General features: G+C 43.6%; 1 protein-coding gene across 3 annotated transcripts; it reads left to right on the top strand.

The window, feature by feature from the left end:
* Nucleotides 1-1,819: 1,819 nt before the first annotated feature.
* On the top strand, nt 1,820-23,082 carry LOC136678917 (GRAM domain-containing protein 2A-like). 3 transcript variants are annotated; one of them, XM_066657105.1, is made up of 13 exons: nt 1,820-1,933; nt 9,271-9,420; nt 9,503-9,560; nt 11,014-11,086; nt 11,514-11,617; nt 12,338-12,436; nt 12,519-12,590; nt 12,858-12,923; nt 14,360-14,477; nt 16,070-16,144; nt 17,019-17,109; nt 19,731-19,838; nt 21,689-23,082. In XM_066657105.1, the coding sequence occupies exons 1-13, from the start codon at nt 1,887-1,889 to the stop codon at nt 21,702-21,704; spliced, it is 1,077 nt and encodes a 358-aa protein (XP_066513202.1). In that variant the 5' UTR covers nt 1,820-1,886; the 3' UTR covers nt 21,705-23,082. The 3 variants fall into 3 exon arrangements, with proteins under 3 accessions (XP_066513202.1, XP_066513201.1, XP_066513203.1); XM_066657104.1 differs by having other exon boundaries at nt 17,016-17,109; XM_066657106.1 differs by lacking the exon at nt 1,820-1,933 and adding an exon at nt 6,545-6,680 and having other exon boundaries at nt 17,016-17,109.
* Nucleotides 23,083-23,362: the final 280 nt, after the last annotated feature.

Raw genomic sequence — 23,362 nt, 5'->3', positions numbered from 1 at the left:
ACAGACAGTCACCCGGAGGAAACCCACACAGACACAGGGAGAACACACCACACTCTTCACAGTCAGTCACCCGGAGGAAACCCACACAGACACAGGGAGAACACACCACACTCTTCACAGTCAGTCACCCGGAGGAAACCCACGCAGACACAGGGAGAACACATCACACTCTTCACAGTCAGTCACCTGGAGCGGGACTTGAACCCACAACCTCCAGGTCCCTGGAGCTGTGTGACTGTGACACTGCGCCACTATGCCGCCCCAAAAACGCATCCTTTTCAAACTGTATTCTGTATTGGGAAACACACACACACAAATAGAAACACAAATACAAAACGAGAGACACACACAAAGGAAAATACACACAAAGAAGGAGAAATGTGCACAGAAATACAAAAACAAACAAAATTAAAAATGAAAACCCCAACACTGTCAGTGAGCAAAATGTCGGCCATTATTAAACATCACAAGTTTACGTTTTTAGGGGCTTTTTTTTGGGTGCATTTTTCTTATTTTTATGGAATTTCTCTTTTATTTGAGTGTTTTTCTCCTTGCAGTTGCAGCTCACCCTAAAGTAAAAAGGCAGCGATATCTCAAGAGGTTTTTAAAGGTTAGGTCTCCACATGAAATAATGTGAAGTGCTGCTGCATCTCTTCAGACTACTGCTATCTAAACACCACTGAACGCCTCAACACACGGGGGAATCCCATTTGCATTGGCTCACACTGTGTGGAGCGATGGGGGAGATGAACGAGTCCTACACAGTGAGGCCAGTCAGGAGCTCTTGGAGTGGAGGGTCCCATGTTTAAACAGATGTACCACAATTTACAGCACGTTTTCCATTCAAGTTGTATTTCTGTAGAAGTGTCTTCCTACCCTGCAGTGTCAGTGTCACATGGGTCTGTCTCAGTACTGCAGTTACACCAGCGTGGTGGTGGTATGTTAATCTGTGGTAAATGTGGATGGCCTCCAGCAGCGCTACTGGAGTTTTTAAACAACGTGTCACACACTCACTGTCCACTGTTAGATGCAAAGTCAGAGACAGTAGCTGGATTATTTACTCTCAGTTCAGCAGTGACTCTGAGGGAATAAGTGTGGCATGTTGACACAGCAGGTAGTGTCACTGTCACACAGCTCCAGGGCCCTAGTGGGTTCAAGCCCCGCTGCAGGTGAGGAGTCTGGTGTGTTGTCTCTGTGTCTGGGTGCAATGGTTTCCTCCCACAGTACCATATATGTGTGTGTGTGTGTGTGGGTGTGTGTGTGTGTGTGGCTAAATACATTCAATATACAAAACAAACGGAGCTCACAAAATGCAGCAAATAACTTCCTAAAGAACTGAAATCAAACCAGCCCCGGGACGTTAATTTACACCTATTTGCCTTCAGTCACTCACACTTTCTTTTCTAGTTCTGAGAGTTTACAGGAACGCGGTGAGTGAAAGGTCGCCTCCTGTTCTCTTTCTCTGATGTCTATCTCTCCTCCGCGGATGGGTATCTGCAGTAATCAGGTCAGAGGTGACAGGGCGTGCTGCGGCTCGTGTTCCGTGACTCTGCGAACTGCACAGGTCATGTGACTTCAACGAATACATAGTTTAAACTCAGGCCGCGTGCTAAAAGGAATGCCTCCGGGACGTCAGTTAAGAGGGGCGTGTCTGTTTGGCCATGTGGGCGGGGAAAAAAAAAAAGAGCCTCAAGCCGCTTTGCTCACCTGGCACACGGGGCGTGGTTTGCACCTGTTGAAACCTGCCTGGGGGAGGAGCCAGTGCTTTCCACCTGGTTTTAGTGGTTGTCAGTGATGAGCGGTGTCCGAGAGAGGGAAAGAGAACCAAAACGAGAGAACCGGGCTTTGCAGACTTTGGCCAAGGCACATTGCACAGGTGTGGAACCATGAGCGGAGATAACTACAAGCGGCGCTGTTCCCTGGACAGTCTGGGGTGAGTTACTATTTTTGAAAATCCATTTTAGCAGCAATGCTAACAGCTGTTTAAATAGTGTTTGACTGCAGTGACTGTTAACTTTAGTGATTTGGAGTCTTCATGTTCTGTGGGGCTTTTCCAAGTGTAGAACCTGATGAGACAAGGCACTCTAAAGTACTGACTACTGTACTCATTCACTGACGTTTTTCAGCAAGGAACTGAGCTCCTGAACACTGTATTCACTCCACAACCCATCAGCAAAACCACATTATGCAAATCTGGAAGTGTTATTCACGGCTGACTGCATAAGTAATGGAAATATGAAGACTTCAAAGTTTGCTGATTATTAAATAATAAACCTATATCTAAGTGCCAGCAAAGTTTTTCCAGGGAAATGAACACAATGCAGATGCTCACCTTCATTGTTCCTCTACTAATCTTTAAGTACATTCCTAAAAACTCATCCCTGTTCATTACAATGACATACTATTAAGTAATTTCCAAGGAAAATAAGAGGTTAAACCAAAATGATAACAGCTTTTGCTGGAATTGTCTGTCAAAAGTTAAAATGTGATATCAGACATCAGCTATAAGTAAACATTGTATCAGTGTATGTTTGTAAATGTAACAAATTGCTCAGTTTTACTTGAACTTTGAGTCTTTTATCTCTGGGGTTTGAAATTTAGCTACAATTAGTTTTTTTTCGGTTTCCATTTTAAGGCAAAAACCCAAACATATTGTAATTTCTCCGTTTTAACATTTAATTTAAATTTTATATTTTAAAATATCATTGAGCCTTACATTCCTACATACATACGTACATCATATAACAATTGGATACAACTATTGGGGGACACCTCTTAATCATTGAATTGTTTCGTTCAGTCCCGTTGCCACATGTGTATAAATGCAATGCAGTCTGCCCTTCCAGATAATTGTGAAGGAGTTGGTAATTTTATGTACTACTGAATTCGAGCATGGCACTGTAGTAGGATGCCACCATTACAACAAGTGAAATTTCTTCCATCGATATACCTCAATCCACTATGAGTGGTGTTATTGAAAGTTGGACATGGTTAGGAACCACAGCAACTCAGCCACAAAGTGGCAGACCATGTTAAGTTGCAGAGGGGGTTGCTGAGTTCTGAGGGGCACAGTGCTTAAATGTCAACAACACTCTGCTGAATTTAACTGTTCCAAACCTCCTCTGGCATTAGCATCAGCACCAACACTGTGTGCCAGGGCATACATATTTATAGCATGGGTTTTCATAGCCGAGCGGCTGCATGCAAGCTTTACATCATCAAGTGCAATGGCAAGCGTCAGATGGAATGGTGTAAGCAAACCATCATGACTCAGTGGAGGGTTATTTTATACAACGTAGAGAACTCCAAACGTTGAAAAGTACGGACCAAGATGAGGATATGACTCTATTCCTGCTCCATATGTGGGTATAACTGGAAATGTCTCCAAACTCGGGAGATGGCTAACAGCTTTATTTAAAGTGCTACAAAACTAAACAACTCGAGTTACAAATGAGTTTCTGTGTCAATTTAAACTGTGAATAAAATCTTACAAGTTAAATTTCAGCCACCTGCAAACAACAGTCATTTGTTCCCTCTAAAACATACTGTTCCACCTTAAAAGACACAGAGCTTCTGAATGTAAACAGCCAGAGAGAACTGAGTTTTCCCCATAGACTTTCCCTTTAAGGTCTAAGTCTGTTGTTATAGGCAACATAACCATTATGATCTGACTTTACATTAGAACAAGTGTTGTTTAGTCAAGGATATGTACTCAGCATTGCTTTAACACTGTTTATATGAAATGTGTGGTGGCACATTCCACTGGTTTACAGATACAAAAAAGTAATCATTCAATTGGTAAAAATATAATGATATAAATCATAATAGAATGAGATTTACTTTAAAGGCCACGGTGCCTCCACAGAGAGGAATTTGCTCTCCGCATTTAACTCAGTCCATGCAGTGAAAGGCATATTTACACACAGTAGTGAACACTAGGGGGCAGTGGCGCTCAGGGAGCAGTTGGGGGTTAGGCGCCTTGCTCAAGGGCAATTCAGTCATAACCTGCCGGCTCTGGGGATCGAACTGGCGACCTTCCGGTTACACGCCCAGTTCCTCACCCCCAGGCCACGGCTGCCCCATAATAATGCATTTCATAAAATATTTAAGAATTTTAAAAGAAAGAGTTGAGCTACATATTACTTTCTAATATTTTAAATGTTATTTAAATGATGTTGGAAAATATTAGTAAAGGATTGCTGGCTTTAAACATAATGGTAGCATATTCCTGGAGTTATTAAACAATGTACAGAACTCCTGCACTTTATAAGCCACCTACATCTTCCCCTCCTCTGTCAGTATCCCATGACTTTGCACAATGACTTTGCCTGCCTCTCTCCCATGACTGCTTTCTCCTGCTGAGTGACGGCAGGGGGGGAGGCGGCTTCTGTGTCCACAGTAAAATCAGCCAGATCTCTTCCCCATCCTTCTCAGTTCACTCAGGTTTGGGCGTGGCCTGTGTATCTGTGTAAGAGATATCAGATCAGTGTGTTTCCCAGAAATATGCTGATTCACATGAGCCACTACTATTAGCATGCTAAGATAAATTAAAATGGGGTGATGGGGGATCTTTTTTTACCACCACAAAGTAGCAAACAGTGTTTATTAGGGCTGGGCAATTCATCAAAATTTAGACGTTCTAATCAACATAATCTTGTCTATATCAATGATATGAATTATTTTTAACAGTCCCCACTGGGTGTTCATGTACTGTCCCTTTAAAACCACGCTACCAAACTGTAGTCATGTGATTCTGCCCCCTATCTGCCACATAGAAGCAACTTAAATGTCAAAGCAGACTGAGTGACTTGAGCAGTTTCAGCCAAAGCACAATCACACACCAGAGCCCAGAAAACAAGAGAGGAACAAGCTCCCAGTGACATTAGAGAAAATATCCCAGCTGTAACACTGGAGCATATTTACAGCACAGGCCTCGTCACTGAACTGTGAGGGTCACAAATAGAATAAAAAAATAATCGTTCATTAATAGTAATCGTGGTAAAATGTACAATAAATCGTGATATTGATTTGTGCTCATATCGCCCAGCACTAGTATTTATGAATATCTGTATTTGTTACATGGGCGGCATGGTGGCGCAGCAGGTATTTTGCAATCACACAGCTCCAGGGGCCTGCTCCGGGTGACTGTCTGTGAGGAGTGTGGTGTGTTCTCCCTGTGTCTGCGTGGGTTTCCTCCGGGTGACTGTCTGTGAGGAGTGTGGTGTGTTCTCCCTGTGTCTGCGTGGGTTTCCTCCGGGTGACTGTCTGTGAGGAGTGTGGTGTGTTCTCTCTGTGTCTGTGTGGGTTTCCTCCGGGTGACTGTCTGTGAGGAGTGTGGTGTGTTCTCCCTGTGTCTGTGTGGGTTTCCTCCGGGTGACTGTCTGTGAGGAGTGTGGTGTGTTCTCACTGTGTCTGCGTGGGCTTCCTCCGGGTGACTGTCTGTGAGGAGTGTGGTGTGTTCTCCCTGTGTCCGTATGGGTTTCCTCCGGGTGACTGTCTGTGAGGAGTGTGGTGTGTTCTCTCTGTGTTTGCGTGGGTTTCCTCCGGGTGACTGTCTGTGAGGAGTGTGGTGTGTTCTCACTGTGTCTGCGTGGGTTTGCTCCGGGTAACTGTCTGTGAGGAGTGCCGTGTGTTCTCTCTGTGTCTGTGTGGGTTTCCTCTGGGTGACTGTCTGTGAGGAGTGTGGTGTGTTCTCTCTGTGTCTGCGTGGGTTTCCTCCGGGTGACTGTCTGTGAGGAGTGTGGTGTGTTCTCTCTGTGTCTGCATGGGTTTCCTCCGGGTGACTGTCTGTGAGGAGTGTGGTGTGTTCTCACTGTGTCTGCGTGGGTTTGCTCCGGGTAACTGTCTGTGAGGAGTGCCGTGTGTTCTCTCTGTGTCTGTGTGGGTTTCCTCCGGGTGACTGTCTGTGAGGAGTGTGGTGTGTTCTCTCTGTGTCTGTGTGGGTTTCCTCCGGGTGACTGTCTGTGAGGAGTGTGGTGTGTTCTCTCTGTGTCTGCGTGGGTTTCCTCCGGGTGACTGTCTGTGAGGAGTGTGGTGTGTTCTCTCTGTGTCTGCGTGGGTTTCCTCCGGGTGACTGGTGACCCTGAATTGGATAAGGGTTACAGATAATGAATGAATGTATTTGTTACATGTTTCTCAGTTCAGCACAAGAACCCAGCTGTTTTGTAATCCCAGGTTGAACCAGTTAATGCTCTGTAGAGTGAGCCCCCAAGCGACAGTGGTCATGACATGTGAGCTACTCTTTATAGAAAGAATTTACAAAATAATAATTAAATCCATAATAATATACTGTTTAAATACAACCTTTAAAAGTGATTGTGGGTCACACCTTATTTTGTTCGTATCAGCTGTTTTTTTTTTTTTTTTTGAAAACAGGTGAAAACAGGTTCCTCTTCCTTTAGAACCTTTGTGCATTACTGTTCGGCATGTTAATGTGCATTCATGGCATGCGAACGTGAGTGTGAAAAGTCGAGCATATTAAAGGTAGAGGGGGTGGTAGAGTTTGGTTTCACTTTTCCTCATTCTTTTCTTGAAGGTAGGACCGACAATAAATAAACCATTTGTGTTGTGACCTTCATGAGGTACACACTCTTTAGCTTTGAACGGCACATTTCAGTCCCGGCTGAGAGTCGAGGGAGATGACAGACGTTGTGGTTGTTGATGTCTAAACCTCCAGGACGGTGAGCACTCTTTGATCTGTCCACTCTTATATAACGTACATAGTACTATTACGTTCTAGAGGAAGTCACATGCTCACATTAATTTACATGAATAATATTTCTCTGAAGGACGTGAATTGTGAGCGGATGCTCCAAAGAAGCTTGTGTATTAAAGTTAATAACATGAATTGTTAATTATCTTAACTTGGACAGCACCTATTTTGGAGAAAATAAATGTGATATGTTTAGCTCTGAGTGACTGATAGAGGTAGAAGTGTTGACAGTTTTAACAGGTAACTGTGGAACTGGACGTGTACCTCAGTAGGACCAGAGTAGAGGCTTCACGCTGTAGGTGACGTGTCTTTGCTCTGTAGCAGTGCTGGTGTGTGGATGGAAATCTGATAAGAGTTCCTGAACCTGTGAGGAACTGCTTTGTGTTTTTCTGGTCGGTGGCTGGTTTGAGAACGTATCCTTGTCCTGAAACAACACTAATAATACATCAGTAGTAATATTAATAGTGATTGTAACTGTAATAAATTGGAATAGCAATCAGTAAATACATCAACACACCTGATGATGGGGAAAACTTACAGAAGATGTAAGGTGTGTGTATATATATATATATATATTTATATATAAAGAGAGAGAGAGAGGCCTAAGTGGTAAGTGGAAATTATTTTGATGCGGCTTTTGCATTTATTTCTATGATAATCTCGGCCAGGATACTTTCCGTTTGGGAAAAGTGAAAGTATCACAGAGGCTTTGACCTCTGACAGAGCTTGGTACAGACATCTTCAGTCTGCCTTTGAGGACTTGGAATTAGTGGAAAACTATTAATCAGGAAATAGTTCATTCATTTATTGTCAGTAACCCTTATCCAGTTCAGGGCGGTGGTGGGTCTGAAGTCTACCCAGAATCACTGGGTGCAAGTCAGGAACACACACTGGAGGGGGCGCCAGTCCTTTACAGGGCGACACACACTCACACATTCAGTCACACACTCACACGTACGGACACGCCACCCACCAACGTGTGATTTAGGAGCGTGCGAGGAAACCGGAGCACCTGGAGGAAACCCACACAGACACAGAGAGAACACACCACACTCCTCACAGACAGTCACCCGGAGGAAACCCATACGGACACAGGGAAAACACACCACACTCCTCACAGACAGTCACCCTCAGGAAACCCACGCAGACACAGGGAGAACACACCACACTCCTCACAGACAGCCACCCGCAGGAAACCCACGCAGACACAGGGAGAACACACCACACTCCTCACAGACAGTCACCCGGAGGAAACCCACGCAGACACAGAGAGAACACACCACACTCCTCACAGACAGTCACCCGGAGGAAACCCACGCAGACACAGAGAGAACACACCACACTCCTCACAGACAGTCACCCGGAGGAAACCCACACAGACACAGAGAGAACACACCACACTCCTCACAGACAGTCACCCGGAGGAAACCCACGCAGACACAGAGAGAACACACCACACTCCTCACAGACAGTCACCCGGAGGAAACCCACGCAGACACAGGGAGAACACACCACACTCCTCACAGACAGCCACCCGCAGGAAACCCACGCAGACACAGGGAGAACACACCACACTCCTCACAGACAGTCACCCGGAGGAAACCCACGCAGACACAGAGAGAACACACCACACTCCTCACAGACAGTCACCCGGAGGAAACCCACGCAGACACAGAGAGAACACACTACACTCCTCACAGACAGTCACCCGGAGGAAACCCACACAGACACAGAGAGAACACACCACACTCCTCACAGACAGTCACCCGGAGGAAACCCACACAGACACAGAGAGAACTGTTTTATATTTCTGTTTTATGTTATTGACAGCATAGAGCAGACATTCTGTGAGACAGAGACAGTCTAATTATCATAGTGTGTGGAGATATGTGAAAAGCAGCCAGAAATTCTCACGATTTTGCTGAACCTCAGTCTCCCGCAGCACAGGGGTTAAATCTACCAGGCTCTACATTTGAGAAGGAGTTGTGCTTTTAAAAGCTCCACATCGCTGCGCACAAATCACTGTTTATCTGAGCTGTCTCACAAACCTGCACCAATTATTCCTCACTGAAATGGCGTCATTAACACACACACATGATCAGCCAGGACGTGCGTTTATGTACAAACTGCTTACGTATCATTGTAAAGTTGTGTTTGTAGTTTAAACCCTGTATATAAGGCATAGTTTGTGAATTCTGTTTTTATAAAACTACACAACTGATGTAAATATTAAATCAAAATGGAATGTATCAGGGGCTTGAGCACCCTCTGTACATGTGCCTGACTTTACCCTTTTCAGAGGAATTCAATTCTCACAGAGAATTACAGTTAATTACCTGTAAAATCTGCTAAAATGCCTCAGCGGGTGAACAGCGGTTGAAAAGAAAATGACTTGAATGCATTTAAATGAAGCCCATACCATTTCAGATAAAAATGGTAATGTAATGGAGTCACTGAAGCGAGCTGTAATCCAAAGGATGCATTTCTTTATTAAATCCATAGCAGGAATTTAATTTGGTGGAATGTGTCAGTGACGGCATCTCTTCTCCTTGCTCCAGTTATTCCCCAGACAGTGGGGGGCTCCTAGGGAAGTCCAAAGGGTCTAAAATGAGGAGAAGCAGTGAAGGGATGAAGGGCCGTGGTCTGGATGAAGCACATTTAGAACTCTTCGATATCAAGAGGGGTCTCCAATCAAGCAGCTTCACGCGGTAAGTGCACAGTCTACATGCTTACGTTTACGTTTACACAATCATGAATCATATTCCACATGTATCACAATATACCCAACAGGACTACCACCATAGAGGAGGAGGGGATCGATCGCCTAGACGGTGTAATGAAGCATAATGTGAGTTCTTTTATCTCTGCTTGGTTTTCATTAGCACGTCATTGATAAAGCACAGTCTGATATTCTAATGGATTACAATGAGGGAAAGTTTTGCGTGACATAGCGTTTCTACATAGCGTTTGATTATAGAGCTGTTCATGTTCTTGTTAAGACACGGAGCTACAGTTCTCATCCGTGGGTGGTTTCAGTTCTTTGTCTTTTACTTCTTCGTTTACAACACAGTGGATTCCAAGAGTGTTTTTATAATAAAAATTGGTTGATATCTAAATAAATGTGTGTGTGTGTTGCCCTGTGAAGGACTGGCGCCCCCTACAGGGTGTGTTCCCGCCTTGCGCCCAATGATTCCAGGTAGACTCTGGACCCACCGCGACCCTGAACTGGATAAGGGTTACAGACAATGAATGAATGAATGAATGATATCTAAATATGAAAAACACACGTTGGTAGGTGGATTGGAGACTCAAAAGTGTCCGTAGGTGTGAATGTGTGAGTGTGTGTCACCCTGTTAAGGACTGGCGCCCCCTCCAGGGTGTGTTCCCACCTTGCATCCAGTGATACCGTGTAGGCTCCGGACCCACCGTGACCCTGAACTGTATAAGGGTTACAGATAATGAATGAATGAATTATTTGAAATAAAATATAACAAATACTTATAGTATACTAATCATTTTTTGTTTCTATGTGTTCTATGTTTGTTTTCTGGGGCCTGGTATTTAAACAAATGATGGAATGTTCATTGGACATTGTGATAATATACAATAAAAGGATGGTCATCAATAGACTTTATAGTGTAAGGTTTACTTTGTCCTGTGCCTGTAAAATGCTGCCAGTACAAAGTCATGGGAAGCTGTTCAACCTAAAAGTGTGTGTAGATTCATCCCAGATTTATTCATTCATTCATTATCTGTAACCCTTATCCAGTTCAGGGTCACGGTGGGTCCAAAGCCTACCTGGAATCATTGGGCACAAGGCAACACACACACACACTCACACCTACGGACACTATTGAGTCTCCAATCCACCTACCAATGTGTATTTTTGGAGCGTGGGCGGAAACCGGGGCACCCGGAGGAAACCCAGATATATGCTTTATTCATATTGATCCATTCAATGTTATCGTTCTAATCATTTCACATAATTCTCTTAAAACATTAAGACGGTTTAATTTGACAGCTGTTATTTTTTTTCTCTAAACTGAAACTGGTATAAAATGCAAGCCCTTAATAAGGTGCTGTAGATTTAACCGGAAGTAGTGTGAACTTTAATACACACAGAGAAACTGTTGTGTATAACATACAGTGCTGATTTAATAAGGGCAAATTTGCTGAGTGAGCTCCCCAGAGCAAAACTATTACCTGCACAGAAAACTGTCGACTGGAAGCTTTTACTTCATCAGGTTAGTCCTGCTCTGCCAAAACTAATGTCATGTCTGTTTTACTTTCTCTTCACTCAGAGCTTCAAGAGCCACAACAAAACATTCCACAAACATTTCCCGGAGATTTCTGACGGGGAGGAGTTGATTTACAGTGAGACTTGTTCTATTTCTCTGTTTTATCTCTGAGCTCTTACGTTTTTAAAAATATGCCCAAAAATGATTATTCTCCGTAGAGATATTTGCATTAACTATTTCTTCTATTTATCCAAATGTAACGTTAGTGTTGCCCAAGGGCTGAATCACTCTGTTGCAGTGTGTTACCTACTACACTACATTACACTACACCAACCTCAACTACGTAGAGGCTAGTTTTACACTCCGAGTTTTTACCCCGAGAAATGGTGCAGCAGCTGTTTTTCCCGCTTTGAAACCTAATTCAGCTTAATCCTGTTAATTGCATATGTATTAGAACCTGAATCACACCAGAACAGATGGTGCAATGGTCCCCAGTTGACGGACCCCTGCTGTTACGACTGTGGTTTTTCACAATGTGTGTTGTGTGTGCGTTTCTGTTCAAGCGTTTACATGTGCTATCCAAAAAGAGGTGCTCTACCACGGCAAGATGTACGTGTCAGACCAGCACGTGTGCTTCCATTCTTCAGTGCTGCTGAAAGAAACCAAGGTAAGACTAAGAAGACACGATCTTTATTTAACATCTTTCTACACGGTGGTTTATTCACAGCTATTGATCTTTTCATAAAGAACAACAAAACAAACGTATGGTGAATAGAGCACAGTGTTGAAAGGACAGTGTTTCAGACAGAGCCAGTAACGTAACTGACCCATCCATAAACGCCCTCAGATCACAGCATTGATTTGTCGTATTCATTCATTCATTATCTGTAACCCTTATCCAGTTCAGGGTCGCGGTGGGTCCAGAGCCTACCTGGAATCATTGGGCACAAGGCAGGAATACACCCTGGAGGGGGCGCCAGTCCTTCACAGGGCAACACACACTCACACACTCACAATTACGGGCACTTTTGAGTCGCCAATCTACCTACCAACGTGTGTTTTTGGACTGTGGGAGGAAACCGGAGCACCCGGAGGAAACCCACGCAGACACAGAGAGAACACACCACACTCCTCACAGACAGTCACCCGGAGGAAACCCACGCAGACACAGAGAGAACACACCACACTCCTCACAGACAGTCACCCGGAGGAAACCCACGCAGACACAGAGAGAACACACCACACTCCTCACAGACAGTCACCCGGAGCAGGAATCGAACCCACAACCTCCAGGCCCCTGGAGCTGTGTGACTGCGACACCACCTGCTGCGCCACCGTGCCGCCTAGTTGTATTCTGTAAACACTAATTCGCTGTGTTTTCTCCCAGGTTGTGATTCACGTTGCCACCATCCAGGTTGTAAAGAAGAAGCACACAGCACGAGTCGTACCCAACGCCCTCTCCATCATCACCAACAGCGGAGAGAAAGTAAAATGGCTAGTTGTTTAAGGAACTGTTGCTAATGTTGCTTCATTACAAACACTAACCCTAGATTCTGTGTGTGTTTCAGTTTATATTCGTGTCATTACGGAACCGCGATGTGTGTTTCCAGCTCTTGCAGTCGATATGTCCACAGCTACAGGTTGGTGTGGTTTTAGTGCACTTCAGCGTAAATTTCTGAGTATTCTGTGTTAGATTCCAAGATTAGTGTATGCCATTAATTGCATTTATTTATTTGAAAATGCCATTGTTTTATACATTAAATGTTTTATCTGTATAATCATTACTGACAGTGACGGTGTGTTCCCTGATAAACGTATAAACAATTAGGAAACAATTAGGATTGTTAGAAATGTAAATCAGGTTTATTAAAGCCTTGTTTCAGCTGTTGTTTCTACTCTTTCTTCAGGCTGTGAGCACCAGCAGCAGCCCTCTGTTATCTCCAGCACATGGACACGAACTGGAAGCTGACACGGTATGAATCCGACTGTTACAGTACACTGTCATTAAGAATTTATTGTACAGGTGTATTTTTGTGTACCACGCTGCATGTTTGTCCTCAAAAGTACAACAACGGTCTCACACAGGTCTCATACTAGTACACGAATTAACTTTTAAAGATAAACTTTATTAAGATTCATTTAGGGCGGCACAGTGGAGCGGAGTGGTAGTGTCTCTGTCACAGCTCCAGGGTTCTGGAGGTTGTGGGTTCGAGTCCCGCTCCGGATGACTGTCTGTGAGGAGTGTGGTGTGTTCTCTCTGTGTCTGCGTGGGTTTCCTCCGGGTGACTGTCTGTGAGGAGTTTGGTGTGTTCTCCCTGTGTCTGCGTGGGTTTCCTCTGGGTGACTGTCTGTGAGGAGTGTGGTGTGTTCTCTCTGTGTCTGCGTGGGTTTCCTCCGGGTGACTGTCTGTAAGGAGTGTGGTGTGTTCTCCCTGTGTCTGCGTGGGTTTCCTCCGGGTGACTGTCTGTGAGGAGTGTGGTGTGTTCTCCCTGTGTCTGCGTGGGTTTCCTCCGGGTGACTGTCTGTGAGGAGTGTGGTGTGTTCTCCCTGTGTCTGCGTGGGTTTCCTCCGGGTGACTGTCTGTGAGGAGTGTGGTGTGTTCTCCCTGTGTCTGCGTGGGCTTCCTCCGGGTGACTGTCTGTAAGGAGTGTGGTGTGTTCTCCCTGTGTCTGCGTGGGCTTCCTCCGGGTGCTCCGGTTTCCTCACACGCTCCAAAAACACACGTTGGTAGGTGGATTGGAGACTCAAAAGTGTCCATAGGTGTGAGTGTGTGTCACCCCCTCCAGGGTGTATTCCTGCCTAGCGCCCAGGAAGGCTCTGGACCCACCGCGACCCTGAATTGGATAAGCGGTTACAGATAATGAATGAATAAATGAATGAAGGTTCATTTATAATGATTTTGAAGATTCGCTGGAGATGTGTCCTCTGGAGTGATGGAGTTCTATTCTGTAATTTGGGGATGAGTTTGAGACAGAACTAATCACACAACATCAGTGACTGGCCTCATTAATATTTTTGAGGCTGATCTCCATCAAATCCTTGCAGTCATTTCCAATTTTGAATTGAATGTTTTCTCAGAAGAGCAGAAGCTGCAAAAGTCACGGACTCTGTTTTACTAACCCCTCCCTTGGTGATTCACACGGATGATGGAACGTATAAGAAGTTCCAAGTTTACCTCTAGGCTTCTTTGGCTTCTAACTGAGTCCTTGTTTAATTGAATTGAATGAACAGTACTTTAACTTGAGAACGGCTTTAGTGTATTCTGTTCACTTCTGCTGTTTGATGATTGCTTCACTGCCCATAGAAACATTAGCATAAACCTATAATAAAAAGAGACCTACTTTGAAAGTTGCTGCTGCTGCATTACTCAGTAGAGAATGAATGGCTTTATGGGATCCTCTGCTTACAGATTTCCAGTCACTCCAGCCAGGAGGATAATCCAGAACATGGCACTGTTTCTCTTCCTGAGCCAGACACAAGTCCGAGCAGCACCCTGTCCCCTCTCTCTGCTTCCAGCACCCCGAATGGTCAGTGACTTCATTGACTTCGTACACAAGCTTCAGACAAAAAGATGATGGGGATTTAACAATGGGGATTTCTTACATTGGAGTGGCTGAATACTTTGTGTCACAAAAGCTGCTATAAGGCCTTTTCACACCAAAAAACGTGCATCAATTTTGAAAAGACAGGTAAATTAACGTTGTCCGAAACCGACGGACTACGGCGCTGCATCAGATTTAGAATTAGAACCCGTTCTATTTCCTGCGAATGGCGGATACGTTAAAAACCAGGCCGACCAATCAGAGCAGTGTTGTCATGGTTACAGACCTAGCACATGAGCAGGAAGATGGCGGTTGAACAGCACGCCTTGTTCAAGCTTCAAACACAACCAACACGCTGAGGACTAAACTGCGGAGGAGGAACACGCAGAACTCCCGCGTTGTTCTGGAGCCTGGGGGGGGATTCAGTGTGTGGTTTAGCTGCAGTGTTTAGCGTAAAATGATAAATTCATACTTAATAAATCCATGTATACTTCCTCTTCCCGTGTCTTCCCTGATTTCAGAGTCAGGAGACGCGTCGGACTTTAGTCTGTTTCACCCCAGAGAGTTACTGTTTCTGAAAAATAGATATAGATCTTTATGCAGTTTGTGCCGTTGCCATGAGATACTGGGATAGCAGGTAAACAGCATATTTCTTTTATCAGGTGGTAAGAGGTCTGCCTGGGGCTGGGGTGAGGCTGCCTGCTAAGCCACCCCCAGTCACTAGAGGGAGACATAGAGACGCTCTCCTTTAATTTGAGACAATTAGTTCCACCTGGGTCACTCTTATTTAAGGGAAACCCACCCTCCCTGCAGGGTTTCCTCTTTCCTCTTTTCAGAATGTCACACGAGTCTGGCCGGTAATTTGGTAAAGACTCTTGAGTTTTCTCCTGGGTCTCTCTCTTCTGTTTCTCCACCAGAGCTTTCTCTCTGAGGGTTTCTCTGGTTTCCCTTGGGATTCAATATTTTCTTTTCTTTACCATTTTTGGGGTAAATGAATAAATAGAAATAAAGTAAGTTGTGTTTTTGTTTCTCCTCTTGTTCTTTGCCAGTGACTGTGTTCTATCTTTAACTTCTTTTCTCTTGTCCCTCCCTTTTGTTTTGGGGGAAACTCTCTTGCCTTTGTTTTCTTTGCTCAGTAATTTTGAGCTGATCAGTTTTCCCCTGATATCTTAAGGTTTCCTCTCTTTTATTTCACTCTTCCTGGCTCTCTTTTACATCCAGAGGAGTAGTGTGCCTCTGCACTTCAGTCCTATTTCTCTGTTGGTAGCTCCCCCTCTCTACTCCACTCTCTCAGACCAAGGGTTTGGGGTTCATATCCACCCCTGGGTGAGCTGCCACAGTAAACAGGTCAGCTGTGAAAATGCAGGAGAATGTGAGAATGGAAAGATAAATCTCATGATTCAGGGACTAAGAAACCCATGATCTAACGGTGGGATTATCACTGACGGTGTAGCGCAGGGATGTTCCTGGAAATGATCCACAAGACCTCACTTTGATCTGTGGGTGAACATCTGATATATGTGTGTGATTAACTTACTGAAGGTGTTGTAGTGATGTATGGTGATCATCTTTTATAGGCCAGGCACCGAGCAGCTCCATCACCAGCAAAAACAACAGAGATGAGCACTTTACACAAGAGGGAGACACAACAGGTAGATGTCCACCACACACACACACACACACACACAAAGTACATTTATGTGCTGAATGCAGTCACTTCTGGTGCTCACAAGTGTAACCGATGAACCAACTTCAGCTGTGGTCTAAACACACCAGAGTTCTCCGTGTGGTGCCTCACTTTTCAGGTGAAGCATGACTCTGCATTGAAGGCGGTGGACCATTTTCCGCAGGAGGAAGCAGCGCTATGAAAAATGCATTTAAAACAATATACAGAGCTTTTTTTTAGCGTTTTTATTCCCTCAGAATGGCTGTATAATCTTAAATAAAACGTGTGGTTTTGTTACTGTCAATAACATCATAGACCTGATGTTCTATGGTACATGCTTTCACTCAAACCCAGGACTGAATGTCACCTGTGATGTTAGTTTCTCATGTTCTGTTCCCTAAATAACTTTTACATCTGCTGCATTTATTTATTTATCATGTAACTGATGGAGCACATCTTTGTATCTACACTTGAGTAACAGTAAAGGAGACACACAAATGGTATTGACTTCAAAAGAAGTTATTAAATACTAGTTGATAAGGTGTAAAACAGATATTTAAAAAAAAAAAGCGTTTGAATACGTTCCTTAAACTTATCAGAATCACAAACGTTTCAGATTCCTTTATTTTCACGATAGGGAAATGTTTTGCAGCATGTCTTCAACAACAAACACTGGAATTGTGCAGAAAAATATGGAAAAAGCCCAACCTTAACCTCAGTAAACATGAAACTAAACTCATAGCCTTTAAATCTACACTTGTAGTACATTAATGTCTCAGCAATGTAAACACACACACACACCTACTGTACTCCCAGGCTGACAGTGGCTGTATTCTCACCACATGTTCTTTGATTAGCAGTCTCCTGGGTCACCATGGTAACAGAGAAGATCAAATCAGCCCTGAGCAGGAGGATCAACATCAACAAACTCCTCATCATTTACCTCTTACTGTAAGTCATCAGTAATCAGCATTATTTAAAGAGCCCTGACCTATTGAGGGGAACAAAGACAGTTAAAGGACACCACAGGATGAATGTAGGAACTGGACCCTGGGTGCGGAAGTGGAGTTCCGTTCTGTCTTTTTTATACAAAGAGATCGATGCTTCTTCTGGTTCTGATCTACAGTACACACACAGCCTTTAGAGAAGGGAGGCTTAAGGAAGGGAGTTAAACCGAAAATGACCTCTTGTCTGATTGTGATGTGGAGAAATCAATAAAACTTAATCAGGGAAGTACATTTGCACTGATTCACTGGAGTCTGACAGCAGCACAGTGCTGTTTCCATGCTCTTAACTCAGTATTTAACATTCTCTGTAAGGACAAGAAATGAATGGATATGTACATGTGATAAATGACCTGTGTGTGTGTCATTGTCCATTTTATCAGCGCCACTTAAGAAAAAGGTGGTTTCGTTGTTTGTATAATTACAAACCGAGCATGTATTATTAGAGTGGTGGATAGGTGTGTGTGTGTGTGAACCAGGGGGTCTGCTAGGGATTTTGGGCCCCTGGGAAAAGATAGCACTCTGGATAGCTAATGTAGCATTGATGAAAGAGCATATTTCAGTTTTAATGTTATTTTATTGATTATAGAATTAATATTAAGCAATAACTTAGATATGACAATGTTGTTTTATATTATCATATACGGGTGGTGCACACAGCTCCACGGACCTGGAGGTTGTGGGTTCGAGTGACTGGTGTGTTCTCCCTGTGTCTGCGTGGGTTTCCTCCGGGTGACTGTCTGTGAGGAGTGTGGTGTGTTCTCCCTGTGTCTGCGTGGGTTTCCTCCGGGTGACTGTCTGTGAGGAGTGTGGTGTGTTCTCTCTGTGTCTGCGTGGGTTTCCTCCGGGTGACTGTCTGTGAGGAGTGTGGTGTGTTCTCCCTGTGTCTGCGTGGGTTTCCTCCGGGTGACTGTCTGTGAGGAGTGTGGTGTGTTCTCTCTGTGTCTGCGTGGGTTTCCTCCGGGTGACTGTCTGTGAGGAGTGTGGTGTGTTCTCTCTGTGTCTGCGTGGGTTTCCTCCGGGTGACTGTCTGTGAGGAGTGTGGTGTGTTCTCTCTGTGTCTGCGTGGGTTTCCTCCGGGTGACTGTCTGTGAGGAGTGTGGTGTGTTCTCCCTGTGTCTGCGTGGGTTTCCTCCGGGTGACTGTCTGTGAGGAGTGTGGTGTGTTCTCCCTGTGTCTGCGTGGGTTTCCTCCGGGTGACTGTCTGTGAGGAGTGTGGTGTGTTCTCCCTGTGTCTGCGTGGGTTTCCTCTCACGCTCCAAAAACACATTGAACACTCAATTGACACAACCACATTTCTTCTTGAAAAACTGGATGATATTCTGTCGCCCTTTACTTTCTCTCTCGTGTTTTGGCTTCCTCTTCTTGTCATTTTCGGGAACCAGATTTTTTTTTTTTTAAACAGTGGAATATCCACTGCACACCCCTGCTCAGTTCACAGCTGATGAGAGGGTGAACTGAATCATTTCGTGCAATCAGAGGAGAATCAAATTTGAGGCTCTGGATGTTAGCTATTTGTCAAAGTTGAAAACTAGAGAGATGATTTAACCATTTAAAAACAATATTATATGAACTATGACAGTTTAATAATGAGTAAAAAATGTATTAATATTTTTAGGCCCCTGTCACTCACAGGCTCCTAGAATTATCCTTTAAGTGTAAAAATAGTGGTCGTTTGTTTTGTCTTTAACAGTGTTTCATATAGAAACATTCAGAAACGTGTACGTTCACTGATCATCGTCCGAGTCACGTTTTGTCATTTGATGCCGTAAAGGAATTTGCTGAATAATGTGTTTTTTAAAAAAAGTATCCAGTTGTTAAGGAAGTGGCTTGTTTTTTAACTGGTATGTAGTCAGTCAGGAACACTCCCAATGCCCTGAGATCAGAATCATGCTCCGGTATCTGATGTGGAGGCCCAGCTGAGACAGACTGACACTTCAAAAGATACAGTGCTGTTGTACTTTAGGGGCTGTACATTCAAACTCACAAACACAGTGAGAAATTAGCACAGACCTCAGGCTGATGAAGATAAGGGAGCATTAGCATGTGTAGCTGTTACTTCTGTGTGTCTTTTTCCAAAGAAACACAATGACATGGCACATAAAGTAGAATCACGAGGCGAAATGTTTTTAGAACCCACTGTGAACAATGTACAATTTTAAAAAAAGCATTTTGACACTTCCTCCTCTGATTCTTATTGTTATGAAATGCCTCGGTGTGAGGACCCTGCGTCAGATTAATGTAAGGATTAGAAAACACTGATTCTTCATCTCATGCGAGTTACACTTTGTAGAAAAAGTAGGGAGAATAACTTCCTATTTTTGTTGGTCCCGGGGGGCCCAGAGCCTAACCGGAATCATTGGGTGCAAGGCGGGAACACACCCTGCAGGGGGCGCCAGTTCTTCACAGGGCAATTTAAACTTCAGCCGCGTACAAACAACATACCATTCCAACACACAACTTCTGAACATCAACGAGAGAACTGCAGATCTGGGGCTTTTTACTTCTCATTCTGCTGAAATCTTCTGCAGTGTTTCACTCTGAATGTGCTTCCTGTGTGTACTTCAGAGTGGCGATCCTGCTCTTGACGTCTGGTTACATTGGTCTGCGCATCGTAGCTCTGGAAGAACAGCTGAACACGCTGGGAGCGATGTCCGAGTTCAGTTTACAGAAACGGTGAGTAACCGCTCGGATACATTCACAAAGATTTGTCAAAAAACAATGTGAAATACTTGTGAAATGCTCATATCACCTTTTACAGACACACACCCACATTACATCACATGAAGCACATGACAGCAAGTCGATACTATCTCAGAAATGGTCTTTAGAGCCAAAGTAAAAGCACATTCTTAAAATTGTTTTAATATTCTTTCCTTGCACAAAGAAAAGTGATAACTGTGACCAACTTTCTTCTTCATTACAGTAAATGTTCATTCTGACCCACAGAAATGGTCATATTCCATCAAACGCACTAGTTCTCTGTTGAATGCATCAGACCAGTAACACAGCCCTCGGTCTAGAGCCTTGCTGCATTAAATTATACGTTGTGATTGGATGATTTGATAAATATATAAAATAAAATCGTACTGAATTCATAAATTAAATAAGACATAACTGTGTAATGCAGCAATATCTGACCACACCAGCAGGGGTTACTGAACCGTATAGACTTATTTTTAAGGAGTAAAGGAATGTCTGAGTTTATACCAGCGTTCTAGCTGACGTGGCACCTTCTTTCGTTCACGTACATCCACATTTCACTATGTATCAGGAGCAGAAATTCTGCAAGCTGGTAACTGTCTGCCTTGCCCTTTTTCCCTCGGGCAGTGGGGCAGGTTTGAAAGTCAGACGGCATCTAAATAAAGGTTATAAATGCATTCAGAACATGGCTTTATGACCTGTGTAAAAGGGCAGAGCATTTGAATAACGAACTACGCATTCTGTTATCTGTGGAAACCATCTGATTTGACTGGGACAGTGTCACTGAGCCTCCTCCCTGTCGCTGGAACAAAGAAACCGCCCTGTTGTCTTACGGCATTTGAATATACATAAATATGTAAGGCACAACATCTATAAGATCTAAATATGTTTTACTTACCTCCCGGTAAAATGTAGAGAGAATGCAAAGCTGGATCAATACACTCACTCCCTGAAACGTACTTTTACAGTTCTGAAATGCAGGGATTTATTATTACATTTACAAATGGTGCCTGATACAGAGGGAGGTGTTTGTAGAGTTCGGAGTCTTGCCCAAGTGCTCTTACTTGTAAACGTGTGGTCCCCAGTCTGCTGTATAAAATCTATTGAGATTTACTTCTGATTGGTGAATAATTAGTTTCCTCTATTATATAAAGATTTATTAATATAAAGACAATTATAAATTAATTGTCTCTAACACTTATCCAGTTCAGGGTTGCGGTGGGTCCGGTGCCGACCCGGAATCACTGAGCGCAAAGCTTGAACACACCCTGGAGGGAGCACCAGTCCTTCACAGGGCAACACACACATTCACACATTCCTACGAACACTTTAGAATCGCGAATCCACCTACCAACGTGTGGTTTTGGAGCGTGGGAGGAAACCGGAGCACCCGGAGGAAACCCATGCAGACACAGAGAGAACACACCACACTCCTCACAGACAGTCACCCGGAGGAAACCCATGCAGACACAGAGAGAACACACCACACTCCTCACAGACAGTCACCCGGAGGAAACCCACGCAGACACAGAGAGAACACACCACACTCCTCACAGACAGTCACCCGGAGCGGGACTAGAACCCACAACCTCCAGGCCCCTGGAGCTGTGGGACTGCGACACTAACCTGCTGCACCACCTTGTCGCCCCAATAAATAATAATAAATATAATAAATTCAGATCAAATCATGCAAAAAGTTGCTCTCTAAAGGTTTATATTTCAACAGGGTTAAGTCAGGTCATAAATGTATGTGTGTTTGAGTTGTGAAGCTTTTTTAATAACTGGACCCTTTTTTTCTTTTTTTTTTTTCCCCCCATTCTCAGGTACCAAGAAACATGAGACTGAAACACATCAGAGAAATAGAGACCTCCACCAGTGACAGTGCAGTGTGACAAAACGTCTTCCCAGACAGAGTGAGCTGATCCAGGAACAGTTCTAATAAAGCAGACTGCACTCACAGTGGGACAAATCAGAGGCCGGGAAGTGACCCAAATAGATAACTGCAACAATTTGGGAAAGTGCTATAGAGTAGATACTGTGAAAAAGTACAAAGAAAATAATCAATTAATGTGACATTCACACACTGTCCCTTACCTTCATTTCAATAGATTTGACTGTTTTTAACATGCCCTCCTCAACTTACACTTCAGGGTGTGCTCAATGCCATTTTAGTGTGTGTGTGTGTGTACAATTTGTATAAATAATCATTTGTTTTCTGTGTAAAGCAACTCACCTAGAATCAGTTAACCTTGTGGATCCTGAATGAACCAGTGTGTGCTCCACAGGGTGTGTGTCCCGTGTTTAAAAGTGCATTAGGCCGAAGAAGGTGGACTGTAGTAACAATGATCTGCGCTCCAGTGAGGAGTATAGTTTTCCAAACAGTTTTGTCAAACACAATGCACTTAAACAAATGCTATTCAACATTAACAATGAAATCCAAATGCTTAATGCCTGTTTAAAAAGGTACAGTACATAGGGTGTGATACAGTCAGGCCAGTAGGTGGCTGTATAACAGCTGTTTCATAATGTGAAGAAGAATCACTGAAACAAGCTAACGTTTCTCAGACGAGGAACAACAGCAACCGCATCCAGTTCTCTTTATTTCCAAAATGGTGCACAAAGCTAATTGAGCAATGTTTGTAAACATTAACATATTTGCTAGGCCTTACCTTGTGCTAATTGTAACTTGGTGCTCACATAACAATGTAATTCCTGTAGCTTTATCAGTGGTGAAATGTTATCACTCATTATATATATCACGCTTAGTGTTTTATATGGAACCTGCAGCTTTCTGTCCACAGTTCAGTTGATTTATATTTATGTAAAAAAAATTACAGGTTTATGTGAAATATGACCCGGCCGTCACACTTCAAACAGTGAGGTGCGATCAACAATGGCATGTTATTACCATCGTCGACGTGGAGGGCTCGCTGCCCACACCTTCTGGGGAAGACTGTAAATACTGTGAAAAGAATGCAGCTGCACTTCTAAGAGTCCCTAGCTATAATCAGTTTGGATGTGTTTTTATTTCTGTTCATATGTAATCAATATTATTTTACAGACAGTTTGAAACTGATCTTAGATCTGCAAGGTGCTTTGATACAAATGAGCTTTGTTTTCATTCAGCTTCCTCTTTCCTGTTTGTTTTTAGTGCTGTACATAAATGTTAATGCGCTATGTACTCGGGTCAGTCTTTAGTCAGTTTTGGAGAGAAATAATCACAAATAAATACTTTTTAAAATATATTTGAAAACTGTCATTTCATTTACTGGAGAGAAACGGCTTCAAAGGACAGTCACGTTACTAAACAAACTGGACAACAATGTCCATCAACTCCTGATAATATAAGGACATTTAGGAATTTTCCAGTTAAAGACTAGTCCAAATGTGCAGTGTCCTGTCCACCCTAACTCTCAATACTCAGGACCAAGAGGAAGGAGGTATTATTTGGGATGGGATGTGTGTTGTTCTCAGCTCTGTGGTGACAATGACTTGTT

This window comes from Hoplias malabaricus, chromosome Y, assembly GCF_029633855.1.
Source record: "Hoplias malabaricus isolate fHopMal1 chromosome Y, fHopMal1.hap1, whole genome shotgun sequence".
NCBI lineage: Eukaryota > Metazoa > Chordata > Actinopteri > Characiformes > Erythrinidae > Hoplias > Hoplias malabaricus.
The sequence above is the reverse complement of the archived record's forward strand: the minus strand, read 5'-3'. Positions and strand labels throughout refer to the sequence as shown.

What these genes read in the sequence shown, in the direction of transcription:
- LOC136678917 (XM_066657104.1), top strand. Translation starts at nt 1,887, where the DNA reads ATGAGCGGAGATAACTACAAGCGGCGCTGTTCCCTGGACAGTCTGGG. An exon ending in ACAAGAGGGAGACACAACAG is followed by an intron (nt 16,145 to 17,015) that starts GTAGATGTCCAC and finishes TTCTTTGATTAG; the next exon opens with CAGTCTCCTGGGTCACCATG. An exon ending in CTCATCATTTACCTCTTACT is followed by an intron (nt 17,110 to 19,730) that starts GTAAGTCATCAG and finishes TGTGTACTTCAG; the next exon opens with AGTGGCGATCCTGCTCTTGA.